Below are 12,711 nucleotides of genomic sequence, written 5' to 3'. Positions count from 1 at the left end.
CTCAGGACTAGAAAGGACTTAGAGGTCATCCAATCTAGCCTCGGCCAACAGGACAGAAAGCTGCCTCCTAGTGCACCATCCCTTTCCTTCCTGGGGATCTGAGAACTCACAGTCCCCCTTCTGTTCTCAGGCTCCCGTCAGCAGTCAGACATGCACGATTTGGGTTGGTGAGGCAGGACTGAAGAGCATCCCTTATAGGATCTTAATAAGAGCAAAACCCATTTGAGGGTGGAAAAGCATCTTCCTTCCTTCGCAGCAGCCCTGTGAGGTGGGGACTGAAAAAAATAAGGATAACAGTTACAGTGCCTGGTAATGGGAAGCTCCTAATTAAATGCTTGTTGCCTGCCTGTTGATAATGATGATGATAAAAATAATGACAGCTAGGGTTTTTTTTAGTGCTTTCAGGTTTGCTTTCTCTCTCTCTTTCTCTCTCTCTTTTTTTTTTTTGATCCTCACAACAGCCCTGGGAGGTAGATGCTATTATGATCTTTATTTTACAGATGAGGAAAGTGAGGCAGACAGAGACTTGCCTAGAGTCACACAGCTTCTCTAGTAAGCGTGTCAGGCAGGATTTAAACTCAAGTCTTTGTGAATCCAGGTTCAATGCTCAATCCACTGAGCCACTTGCTGCCTCTGTTGCTTTTTGTACTTGTATCCCCAGAGCCTGGCACATGGTAGACATTTAATAAATACTTGTTGACTGATAGGACACATTTTGCCAGTGTTACCTCATTTGATTTTCATAGCAACCCCCAGGGGAGTAGGTACTATAACTATTGTCCACATTTTATAAAGAAGAAACCCGTAGCTCATTGAGGGCTAACAATTTGCCCATATTTGATTACACACCTGCTAAGTGTCAGAGGCAGAATTGGAACCCAGGCCTTTGGTGACTCCTAGTCCAGTTCTCTTCATACTGTGTCATGCTACTTCACATTTCCCCCCATTTACAGTAATTTCTACAATAAAATTACAATATGTATTATACTGGAATTGAGACAGATGAAAAGATTTGGCCAGTAGCAGAGCCCTGATCCTATCCAATTCTACAGCAGTTTGAGGCAGCATGGCATAGTGGGTAACATGCTGGATATGGAATCATGAAGATCTGGGTTCAAATTCTGTCTCTGATATTTGTTACTTGTGTCACTCTGACCAAGTCATATAACCTCTCTAGGCCTCAGTTTTGTCATCTGTAAAATGAGAGGGTTGGCTTAGATTCTAAAGTCCTTTCCAGCTCTAAGTCTATATTCCTGTGCCTTGAACCCAGATGTGCATTTCACTCTGTCATGGTAAGATTTAGGCATAGAAGGGACCTCTTGATTTTACAAAGGAAGAAACTGAGACCTAGAGCTACAATTCAAACACAGACTTCTTGTATGCAGATCGAGGGTCTTTCCTGTAAATACCATACTGCCTTTTGATCTTTTTATCCTTTTTTTTTTAATTGAGAAAATAGAAATGAACCATGAAGGGAAATAATGATGTATATTTCTTTGTACTCTTCCTACACAGGTCAGAGGGCACAAAACTCCTTGTTAGTGGCATTTTACCAGTTCTTTTGAAGAACTGTAAGAGAATGTTGACAGATTTGGGAACATGTTATAAAATCTGTGCATCTGTTTATTCTGGCTCATCACCAGAAGGTTGGCCACGGGGTACTGAATTTATTTTCAACCGTAGCAACCTATGAAGACCATGTACTATGCTGTAGAGGAGTAGTGAATTGTCTTGGGCAGTCTAAAGTAAAATCAGAGATACATGAAGTAGTATATATATAGAGATGTGTGCATTTTAGTTCTGTTTTACAAACATGTATGCATACATTCTGCCATGTATATGAATGCTTATGAAATGCTCCTAAAAAAAAAAGAACAGCTCTACTGTTAGACCGTTAATCAGATATTTATTGGGTACCGATTCTGTGCAAGATAATGTGCTAAATTTTTGAAGGGGATACACTGCTGGGAGTGATGTACAAGCTGGGGAGATAGGACATGCGCCTCCCAGTATCAGCACTTAACACGATGCCTTGCACATAGGTGCTTGATAAATACATTTAATTAAACTGAATTGGTGATAGCATACAGGTTGAGTTGGCTAACAAAGGTCAGACACTGAACTAGGGCAGTGGCAAATGGAATAAAAAGGAAGAGGCAGATCTAAGAAGAGGCATTTCAAGAGAAGAACTGACAAGACTTTGTGTCTGGATATTTTTGGAGTAGAGAGGCTGGACCTGTGAGTTTATTGGTGTGGAAACCCCACCACCACTGCTGATAACCAGATTTTCTGTAACTTAATCTTAGTGTCTGGGCTATTGATAGGTTGTGACTTACCCATGGTCCTACATTTCATATATGTCAAATGCAGGACTTTAATTCAGTTCTTGATTCCCAGACTGATCCCCTCTCCATTAAGCTATACTGTCTCTCTTTCTGTCTCTGACAGTTAAATGCTTATTGAGTTGAATTGGATATGCGTAGCAAGGGATAAGGAGGAGTCAGAGGTAGATCTGGGGTTTCAGTCTGGGTGTTGAGGCAAAATGGTATTGGTTGGCTTGGGGGCAGGTGGGAAGGGAATAGGAATTTAATTTTAGGCATATTGAATTTGAGATGATGGCCAGGCATCCACTTGGAAACGTTAGCAAAGGATTATGACAATACATTCGGTTCCCTGCAATGCAGAAGGAGGGAAAGTGGACCAGCATTTCCCTCACATGCTGTTTTGTGGGGGAAGCCTGTGGCTACCCTCTTTTTGCCACTAGGTGTCACGTATGCATTAGTAAATGTATAAAACCCTTAGTGGCATGTATGGAGAGCAGATAAAGCAGAGAATGAGAGATGTAAGGAGGGGAGAAGTTCCAGTGGTGTTTTAAGCAGTATAAAATGTTGAGATTGGCAAAATACTGATGCTGTTAGCACCACTCCTTATATTTGTATATTGTATATTGCCTTACAATTTGTGAAGTGCTTTTGCACACATTATTGCATTAGATCCTCATAGCAACACTATGAGGTCGGCAAATCTGTTATCCATGTTTGCAGATGAGGAAACTGAGTGACCCTGTGACTTGCTCAAGATAATAGGGATCGTAAATAGGGAGCTGGCACCGGACCCCAAGTTTTCTGACTCCTGATCAAGTGCTTTTCCTCCTCTTCCACGTGGCCTTTTTGTTCTTGTTATTATTTGTACCCTGTGTACCTATGCGGTTTTCGTCTGCTTTGCCTCCTGATACTTCCACTCTAAATATTTTGGAAGAGAGAGGAAGAGCAGAGGAGAAGGAGGGATTCATCATATGAGAATCGAGGTTTTAGGACTTCATTACTAGTCAAGAAAATCAGACCAGCAAATGTTTAATGCGTATTTGCTATTTAATTCAACAAATATTTATTGATGCCCTACTGTGTGAAAGGCAGTGTCCTAGATGGTGGTGGGAGTAGTGAAAGAAGAAAAATAAGAGTGAGCATACTACAGCTGAAAGAGCCTTGGATTTGAAACCAGAGGACCTGGGTTCAAATCCAGCCTCTGCCACTGACTCTGTGACCTTGATCAAATTACTTCACCACTCTGGGCCTCATAAAAGAGACTGAACTAAATGTCCTCTTTGGTTCTTTCTGGCTCTAAATCTGTGATCCTCTGTTTTTGTTCTCAAGGCATCTATTTGGGGAAGTCAAACCTGCAAGTAAGTTAAATGAAAGTCTAGGATTTAAATAACAGTTTGAGCTTCTTAACTTTGAACTCCATGAAGACAGTCTGGATCTTATCTAATTTTAAAAAATCTCTTCCAGTGCCTGCCATAGTTCTTTACGTATAATAGATATTTAATAAATGTTTACTGTTATTGACTTGAACAAGCATTACTGTGCATGATTAATTGTTGGTGGATTGTACAGAAGGCATTCTGGAGAAAATGGAATTTTAATCAACTGTGGTAGGATGAATACGATTTGGATGGAAGTGAGAGGGCACTTCAGTCAATGAAACTGTGAGTGAAGCGTGGAGGTGGGATGCTTGGGGAGGAGGAATATAGGATTGAAATGAATATAGGATTATAGGATTTGGAGGTGGAAGAGATCTTTAGAAATTAGTTCTTCTCATTATACAGATGAGGAAATTGAGGCCTGGAAAGGTAAAGTGACTTTCCTAGTAAGGTCACTGGTAGTAAGTAGAATTTGGATTTCTACCCAAACCCTATGACTCCAAACCTGTCCTTTGCACTCTACCAGAATGCCTCCAGGAATATTTAGAAATAAAACTGAAAAGGTAGATCAGGGCCAGATTGTAGACAGAGTGCTGGACCAGGAGTCAGGAAGACTTGGGTTCAAATCTTACAAGTACTTACCAGCTATGTGACCCTGGGCAAATTACCTAATTGCTGTGATCCTTAATTTCTTCATTTGTAAAATCAAAATAATAATAGTATTTATTTCACAGGGTTGTTATAAGGATCAAATGAAATATTCCTTGTAAAGTACTTTTTCAAACCTGTAAAGTGCGATACAAAGATAGCAATTATCATTATTATTATCAGGACTGAGAATTTGAGCTTCATCCTTTGAATAAATGAATGAAAATTCCATTGGAACTTCATACAAGCTAGTGAGACTATCAAATCAGTGCTTTAGGTAGAGTAACATTATTACCACGTGTAGTGTGGTTTGGAGATGTCACAAACAAGGAAATCTGTTTGGTTTTAACAGTGGTACAATCACGAAGAGGTAAGGGCCTGAGCAGGCGGCTGGCAATGGCAAGGGGACTGATATAACAAATATTGTGAAAACAGGATTAAGAAGACTTAAAGATTGAGCAATGAAGAAACAAAGATGACCCCCAGGATTTTAAGCCTTTTAGGAAGCTAGGGAAGAATGACATCATTAGCAGAAATAGGGAGAATAAGACAAGTTCTATTTTACATGAGTTGAGTCTGTGATAGTGGCAGGATGTCCATCAGACAGTTGGAGATTTGTAGCTGGAGTGCAAGAGAGAACAAGCTGAGGGCTGGAAATACTGATTTGGAGAGCACCGCTGTAGAAGTTGAAGCCACATTAGAAGGTGAATTCTCATGACAGTGCAGAGAGGAGTAGGAGCATGGGCATGAAACTTTGAGGAATGCCCACATTTAAGGGGTGGGAGGAAGAAAAGGAACCAGTGCATAAATACTCAGAAAAGTAGGAAGAAAATGAATATAATGTAATATCAAGGGAGACAAAGGAAGAAGTTTAAAGAATGAGATGATCAGTGGTGTGTTGCAGAGCGGAGAAGTCAAGGAGATTTTGGATGAAGAAAAGGCTATTTGAAAAGACAGGAAGTTAGTGATGGCCATGAAGGGAATTTACAGAACTTGCAAGAGGTGGGCACCTCTTTAAGGAAAAGAGTATGAAATGAGGAATTTAAACCTGAGAAGTTAGCAAAAGAAAGGAGTTAGGATAGTAGCTAGAGGAGACAGAGGGAAAAGTAAAAGGTAAAAAGTAAAAACATAAAAATATTTTAAGTAGGCACAATCTGGACATTAGATGTTGGGTAATCCACTGTTATCCAGCAGTATATGTATCTGGGACAGACAGTGCAAATGGACAAGTTGGATCCAGAATTAAACAGTGGGAAGAAATTGGGCTGAATTGCTTTCAGAAAATTGTAAGACCCCTTTAATGACTCCCAAGTTTCTCCTAGAGAAACAAAGGCCTGTCTGTTAAATATCTTTATTTTACCAGTGTTTTTGTATGGCATAGGCCATGGAGCATGATTTCTGAAGAATTTAAAATGACTCTGACACAGAGGGCTCTGGAAAGGTGCATGGTGAGTGTGAGCAGGCTGCAGGATATAAACAATGAGGGACTTAGAAGAACAGGAATAAAAAATGTCATTGAGGAAATACATAATTGGAAGAGAAGATGCATTGGACATGTGGCAATGATGAATTGTGGCAGGTGGGCAGCTGCAGTGCTCTACTCAGATCCTCTCTATATCAGAAGAAATTGAGGAAAGATGGATTCTCTCGTGGCAAATGTATAGGAAGGCATTGACAAGAGTTGAGTAGGATGGATTAATTGTAATCTGTTGCACTGAAATGAACCTACACATCAGTGAGATCACAGTTTCATTTGAGTTTCTGAGAGTATTAACATAGAGGATTTATAGGCAAAGGGGAAGGTACTTGCTAATAATTGGCATTTATAAAGTGCATTATGGTTTGCAAAATGCTTTATAAACATTGCATTTTATCCTCACAACATCCCTGAGAGAGGTAGGCTGTTATCATTTTTATTTTACAGATGAAATTGAGGCAGACAAAAAGTTGATTAATTTCTCCAAGGTTACACCACTAGTAAGTGTCTGAGGCTGTTTGACCTCGGGTCTTCCTGACTCTACTGTACCACCTAGCTGCCAATAGAGAGGGAGAATTCTTCTGTAATTTCTAAGGTAATCATAGACAAAGTTAATAAAGCTTCTTTTCTTTCCTAAGGCAATTCTTCTAAGCATAGAATGACAGATTTCATATTTGGGGCTTGAATACCTTTGGTCTAGGCTAGGAGAGGCAGAGTAGGTCCCTTACTTCTCTTCTATTTTTTTAATGTATCATACATTCTTGTCTGTTCCTCCTAAAGCACAGCTTATGTGCTGCTTTGTATATTAGATCTCTTTTTGATCTCCCCATTAGAATGTAAACTCTTTGAGGGCAAGGACTGTTTCATTTTTTGTTTTTGTATTCTTAGTGCCTGATAGTGTTTTGCACATGATAGATGCTTATTAAATAATTGCTGAGTTGAGAATACATTTCTCTACATCTAGAATGGGTATAAGCTGATATGTTTTTCTTATGTACATTCAGGTTTCACTATTTTTGAAAAGAAAGCTTCAGCACCAGGACAGCACCATTTAGTGGGGCTAGAAAGAGTGAGAACCAGGGTGGGGTTTTCTCATTCTCTCAAGCTTTAGGCTTTTTCCTTCCATAAATGGAAGGGAGTTGGCCACTGGCTCAGAAAACACAATGGACATTTTGCTCAAGTCCTGCTTTTGAGTCTTTTCAGAGGATCCTTAAGACTTTTTGGTAGAGCTTCACTAGCCCTAGTTTGGGTCTTTAAATCAGCATGCTTTTATTTTGTGCCTATTCTTTGTGAAGTATCATCCTAGGCACGATGAATACAAGATAGTGAGTACTCAAACATTGCTCTCAAGGAACTTACAACCTAATGATTCTAATACAGTCCAATTCACCAAACGTGTATTAAGTACTCAATATTTTTTTCTTAGGTACTGGAAATCAGAGATAAAATAAAAATGAAATTAACTGCATTCATGGAGCTTACATTCAGATGAATTCTGACCTAAGATTGGAAACCAGTTCCATGTGAGAATTGAAAAATGTAACTCCTCAGCTTTTTAGCTGTCTTGTAAACCCAAAGCAGATGGGTTAAGCCCTCATTCACATTTTTGTGCTCATTATTCTTTTTGTTTTAATTTATCCAACATTGTATACCTTGTGAAAAAGAACCCACTAATCTTTCCCACTTTTTCTCAAACTCTCCTTAGCATCTCATTGAGCCATTCTTTCACCATTTAAATGCTCTTACTATTACTTTATCCTTAGAAGCTTTGTCAAAGTCTGTCTTTTTGTATCCCCACTTGTCAAAAAATATTTATTAAGTACCTGCTATTTTAAAGACACTGTGCCAGTATTGGGGGAAATAAAGACAAAAATGAAATAGTCCCTTGCTCTCAAGGGACTTTGTTTTAAATAGGGAGACCCAGCAAGTAGCAGTGCAAGGTAGTTTTGGGAGAAAGAGAACATTTACAGCAGGGAGAAGGATGGGGAATCAGAAGTGAACAGGTTTCCCTTAGTAAGTGGTATGTGAGCCCAGCATGGAAAGAAGCCAGGTATTCTGAGAGGTAAAGGTAAGGAGAGAGTACATTTCAGTCTTGGCTGGGGGCAGGGGCAGGCAGGGTTGGGGAGGAGAAGCACTATGTATGCAAAATCATAAAGACAAGAAATAGAATGTGAAATTTGAGAAACAAGTGGTAGGTCACTTTGGCTAGGTTATGTGAAGGGAAAGAATATAAAATAAATCTAGAAAGGTAGATAAGAAGTGGTAAAGGTGGGGGTTAAATTCCAGGCTCTAGAGTTTATCCTAGAGGCAAAGGGAACTGTTGAAGATTTTGCGTGTCATGTTTAGTTCTGTTCTTTAGAATATGAACTTGGCAGTTGTGGGGAGGATTGATTGTAGAGGAGAGAGTTTTGGAGGTAGGGAGACCAACTAGATGGCTGTTGTAATAATCTTGATGGATATGAGAGGTGTTGTATAGGTAGATTCAATATGACTTGACAATTGATTTGGATATGAGAGACGAGAAAAGGGGAAGAGTCTAGGGTGAGGCCAAAGTTGTGAACCTAGTTGGATTATTAGAAGAATGATAATGTTCTCTGTAGAAAGAGATAAGTTTGAAAAGGGATACATTTTTGGGAAAAGATGATAAAAGCTGTCTTGCATTTGTTGAGTTTGAGATACTAATGGGACATCTAGGTGGAAATGTCTAGCAGGCAGTTGGCAAGGTAGAACTGTAGTTCAGGGGAGAAAGTAGGGCCTGCTACATAATTATGGGAGTCATCTGTATAGAAATAATTGAATCCATGGAACTGCTAAAATCACTGAGAGAAAAGGGCCCATAAAAAAGCCTTGGGAGATACCCACATTTAACTACTAGGAGATGGATGATAGATAGATAATTTGTATTAAATGCTTAATATATGCACAAGGAATGGTGGTCCCAGCCAGCAACTCTTGGGCTGAGTGCTCTTGAGGTGGGCAGTGCAGCTCTGGAGGTGATGATCATGGGATTTAAAATTTTTGTTTAAACATTTTTTCAATTAAAAATCTTATTTTCTGCTCCTCTTCACCTCTCCCTTTAGAAAAAGAAAAACAAAGCTTTTGTAACAAATATTTAAAGTCCAACAAAATAAATTTCCTGCATTGGCCATGTCCAAAAAAAACCCATGTCTCAGTCTACATCCTGAGTTCATCACCTATCTGTCAGGTAAGCAATAGAATGCTTCATCATGTTCTTTAGAGTCATGGTTGGTCATTGAGTTGATGATAGAAGTATTTAGAGCTCAGAGACACCTTAGAAATTAACTAGTCCAACTTCTTTATTTTATAAATGAGGAAACCAAAGCCCAAAGAGGTTGGTTAAATGTTTTGCCCAAGGCTACACAAGTGGTAAGTAGCAGAGTTGGAATTTGAAACCAGGCCTTCTGACCCCAAATCTAGCATTTTTTCCCCCTACTGTACCACTGTGCCTTGTTTGAGTTAACAGAGGGGACTAAGAAGGAGCTGTCATGCAGGTAGAGGAGAACCAAGACAGACCAGTGTTATGAAAGCCAAGGGAGGAACCAAGTATCCAGGAAGGGAGGAGATGGTTAGAAGTGTCCAAACCTCTGTAGAGAGGTTTGGTAAAATGGGAACTGAGTAAGACCGTTGGATTTAGCATTGAAGAGATCATTGTGAATCTTTGAGAAAGTAGTTTCAGCCAGATTGCTGGGGGGCTGAAAAATGAGCTGGGAGGTAAGGAAATGGAGGAGCTGATTTCCTGGGAGTTTGACAGCAGCTGGGAGGAGAGGGATAGGATGATGACTTGAGAGTGTGGCAAAGACGCTGAAGGTCCATTCAAGTTAGGGAGCCTTAGGGCTGTCTGTAGGAAACCAGGAAGAGCCAATGGCAGGTAGAGAGTACAGTGTGGATTGAGTGCTTGACCTGGAATCTGGAAGACCTGAATTCAAATGTGACCTCACACTTCACCGTGGGAACTTGGGCAAGTCATTTAACCTGTAACTCACTTTTCTCAATTGTTAAATGGGGATAATAATAGCACCTACCTCTCAGGGTTGTTATGAGGATCAAATGAATTATTTGTATAACACTTAGCTCAGTGCCTGGCATGTAGTCGGTGCTTAATAAATGCTTGTTCCCTTTCCCTTTTACCCCCCTCCCCCAATGGATAAGGAGATTGAAGATGAAAGACAATGAAGGCATAATTGAGAGAACAAGATCGAAGAAGAAAAAGGGGATGGGATCAAGGGCACAAGTAGAGAGGTTGATCTTGACAGGAAGGACCACCTCTTCCCCAGAGTTTGAAGCAAAGCAGGTGAGAATGGGGGATGGTATAGAGGGATTTCAAGGTGTGGAAAAGGGGAGACAGCTCACAATGGCTGGCTTTTTGTTTCCTCTGAAGTAATAATAGCTAGCATTTGTATAGTGCTTTATGGTTTACAAAGTGCTTCACAAATATGATCTTGTTTTATCCTCAAAAAACCTGCCTGGGAGGTAGATGCTATTATCCCCATTTTACAGATGAGGAGAGTCAGAGAAGAGGCTGAGTGATTCACCCAGGGTCATATAGCTAGTAAGTGTGCGAGGCCAGATTTGAACACAGGTCTTCCTGACTCTGGGTCCAGTGTTCTATCCACTGTATCATCTGCTTAGTAGAAGTAAAGTAGGAGATGAGGTCATAGGATCATAGATCCTCTGCTGAGGGTGAAAGGATAGGGAATACTATATAGGAAAGGAGAGTTTAGAACAGCCATTGTGGGGAATGGAGTCAATAAGGGAAGAAGAAAAGGATTGCCATGTAGCAGTGAGAACCCATTTAAGATCAAATCCCATCAATTTACAGTGAACCTAGTGTGGATGATTGTGTGACTTTGTCTAGCAGATTTCAGCAACACTGGAATGTCCTAGTAGAGAAGCTAGATGGTGGGGGTAGTTTAGTTTTAGGGTTTGGTTTCCTTATCTTCATTTCTCTAGTTGATCCAGGTCTATGACTGTGCCACTTTGACTGAAACACTTTCCCAGATCTTTATGTTTCCCTAATTGTGCTTATATACTTACTTCTACTTAACTAACTCCTATTGCATAACTTTCTCTCCATTCAGTTAACACTTTACTAACATAAGTTTACACTTAGGTGTTCAGTGTGTGCAACTACTGTGTTCAGCACTGGGGAAGATAGTGTCTGGATAATACATGGTCCTTATCCTGATGATGCTCCTAATCTAGTCAGGAGATAAAATGCAAAAACAGATAGCCATAATGGATATTACATGACAAGTACATTGGAAAACAAAGGGCTGTGTGAGGTCTAATAGTGAGTCCAATAGTGAATATAGTAACTAAGGGGATCAGGAAAGGCTTCATGGAAGGGGTAGCATTTCAATTAGTTTTTAAGTTTGGGTAGGAATTTAGTATCCAAAAGGCAGTAGAGAAGACATTCTAGGTGTGAGAAATAACATTGAATAAAGGCTTGGAGGTTGGAGAGCTGTACAAGACATACATATCTGGGGGTTAAGAGAATAGTTAGAACAGGGGTTTTTAATCTTTTGATATATATTATTGGATTTCTTTGGCAGTCTGGTGAAGCCTATGGATCCTTTCTTAGAATAATATTTTTAAATGCATAAAATAAAATACACAGGATTACAATGGAACCAATTATTAAAATGTTATTAAAGTATTAAATTTGTAATTTAGGGATATGTGTTTTATTAATATGTTAGAATAAAATAACACATTTAAAATATAGGCAAGTTAAAGTTAAATTTTATTTTCTAAAGACTTAAATTTTATTTTCTAAAACCTAAAGGCTGTTGTAGTTTAGGTTAAATAAGAACGATAAACTGGAGTGGTCTTTGACAAGGTTACATTTTCAGTTGTGATGTGATATCATATGAAAGTATCTGTGATTCCTATTGAAGACAAAGTCAGAAGTACAGCTAATATTATGGTTTGTTACCCACTTTTATAATGGAAGGAAATGCTAAATTTCAATTAGAATTTAGTGAAAATGAAAATGTAAATTTTTTTTTTCCATCCAAGTTCATGGACTCCCTAAAATCTGACCATGATTTACCTGGGAGGTCTATGGGCACCAAGTTAAGAACACCTGAGCTAGTAAGCATTAGTAAAATGCCTCAGGAAAGGGAGATGAGGCTGAAAAAGCTGTCAAGCTGTAGAGGGTATTGAATGCTTTCAGTAATCTTTCTTTTTTTCCCCCCTGAATTATCCCTTATAACTGGTACCAGTTCCCACATTCTAGATTAATCAATTAGTAAGCATTTATTAAATACCTATTGTATGCCAGGTACTACTAGGTGTTGGGGATACAAAGGCAAAAGTAAAAGAGTCCCTGCCAAATTACATTTCTATTTCAATATAATTGGTTTCTTCCTTTGCAATCCTGTGTACTTTATTTTATGCATTTGAAAATATTCTTTTGAGAAGGAGCTGTAGGCTTAATCAGACTGACTGCCAAAGGAGTCCAGGACATAAAAAATAAAAGAAAAGAACTCCTGGTTTAGAAAGAGTAAGGAAGGGATTACAGCGAAACTGCCCATTATCTGTGTCTTTAAAAGAGCTATTATTATGGTGCCACGGAAGCTCAAGATTCAAATCCAGAAGAACAGAATAATTCTATCACATCTATGAGCAAAGCCTCAGTGGAAAACACAGGTTAGACACAAACTCAACTAGAATGCTTGGAAGAGATAAAGCAGGATTTTTTTTTTGAAAGAGTTAAAATGTTCTTGTAAGTAGAATGAGAGCACTTGAAGAAAAAATTGGAACAGAAATGAGAGGTATTGAAGAAAGACTTGGAAAGGAAATTAACAGTTTAGAACAAGGGGTACAAAACTTTGCCCAAGCGGTAAACTCCCTGAAAATTAGA

The 12,711-nt window shown here is 39.2% G+C and overlaps 1 protein-coding gene across 4 annotated transcripts in view; it reads left to right on the top strand.

Moving 5' to 3' along the window:
* ELAVL1 (ELAV like RNA binding protein 1) overlaps positions 1–12,711 on the top strand; it is a 73,486-nt gene that overhangs the window by 679 nt on the left and 60,096 nt on the right. For 3 of the 4 annotated variants that reach the window (XM_020978128.2, XM_020978129.2, XM_020978130.2), the window contains exon 2: positions 9,996–10,137. The exons of the other annotated variant lie outside the window; for it this stretch is intronic. In XM_020978128.2, the coding sequence (XP_020833787.1) occupies positions 10,006–10,137 (132 nt within the window). In that variant the 5' untranslated portion in view covers positions 9,996–10,005. The remainder of the gene's footprint in view (positions 1–9,995; positions 10,138–12,711) is intronic. 4 annotated transcript variants of the gene reach the window in all.

The sequence above is a fragment of the Phascolarctos cinereus genome, unplaced genomic scaffold (genome assembly GCF_003287225.1).
Source record: "Phascolarctos cinereus isolate Bilbo 61053 unplaced genomic scaffold, phaCin_HiC Scaffold_4;HRSCAF=312, whole genome shotgun sequence".
NCBI classification, from domain to species: Eukaryota; Metazoa; Chordata; class Mammalia; order Diprotodontia; family Phascolarctidae; genus Phascolarctos; species Phascolarctos cinereus.
This window is presented reverse-complemented; position numbering and strand designations above follow the sequence as displayed.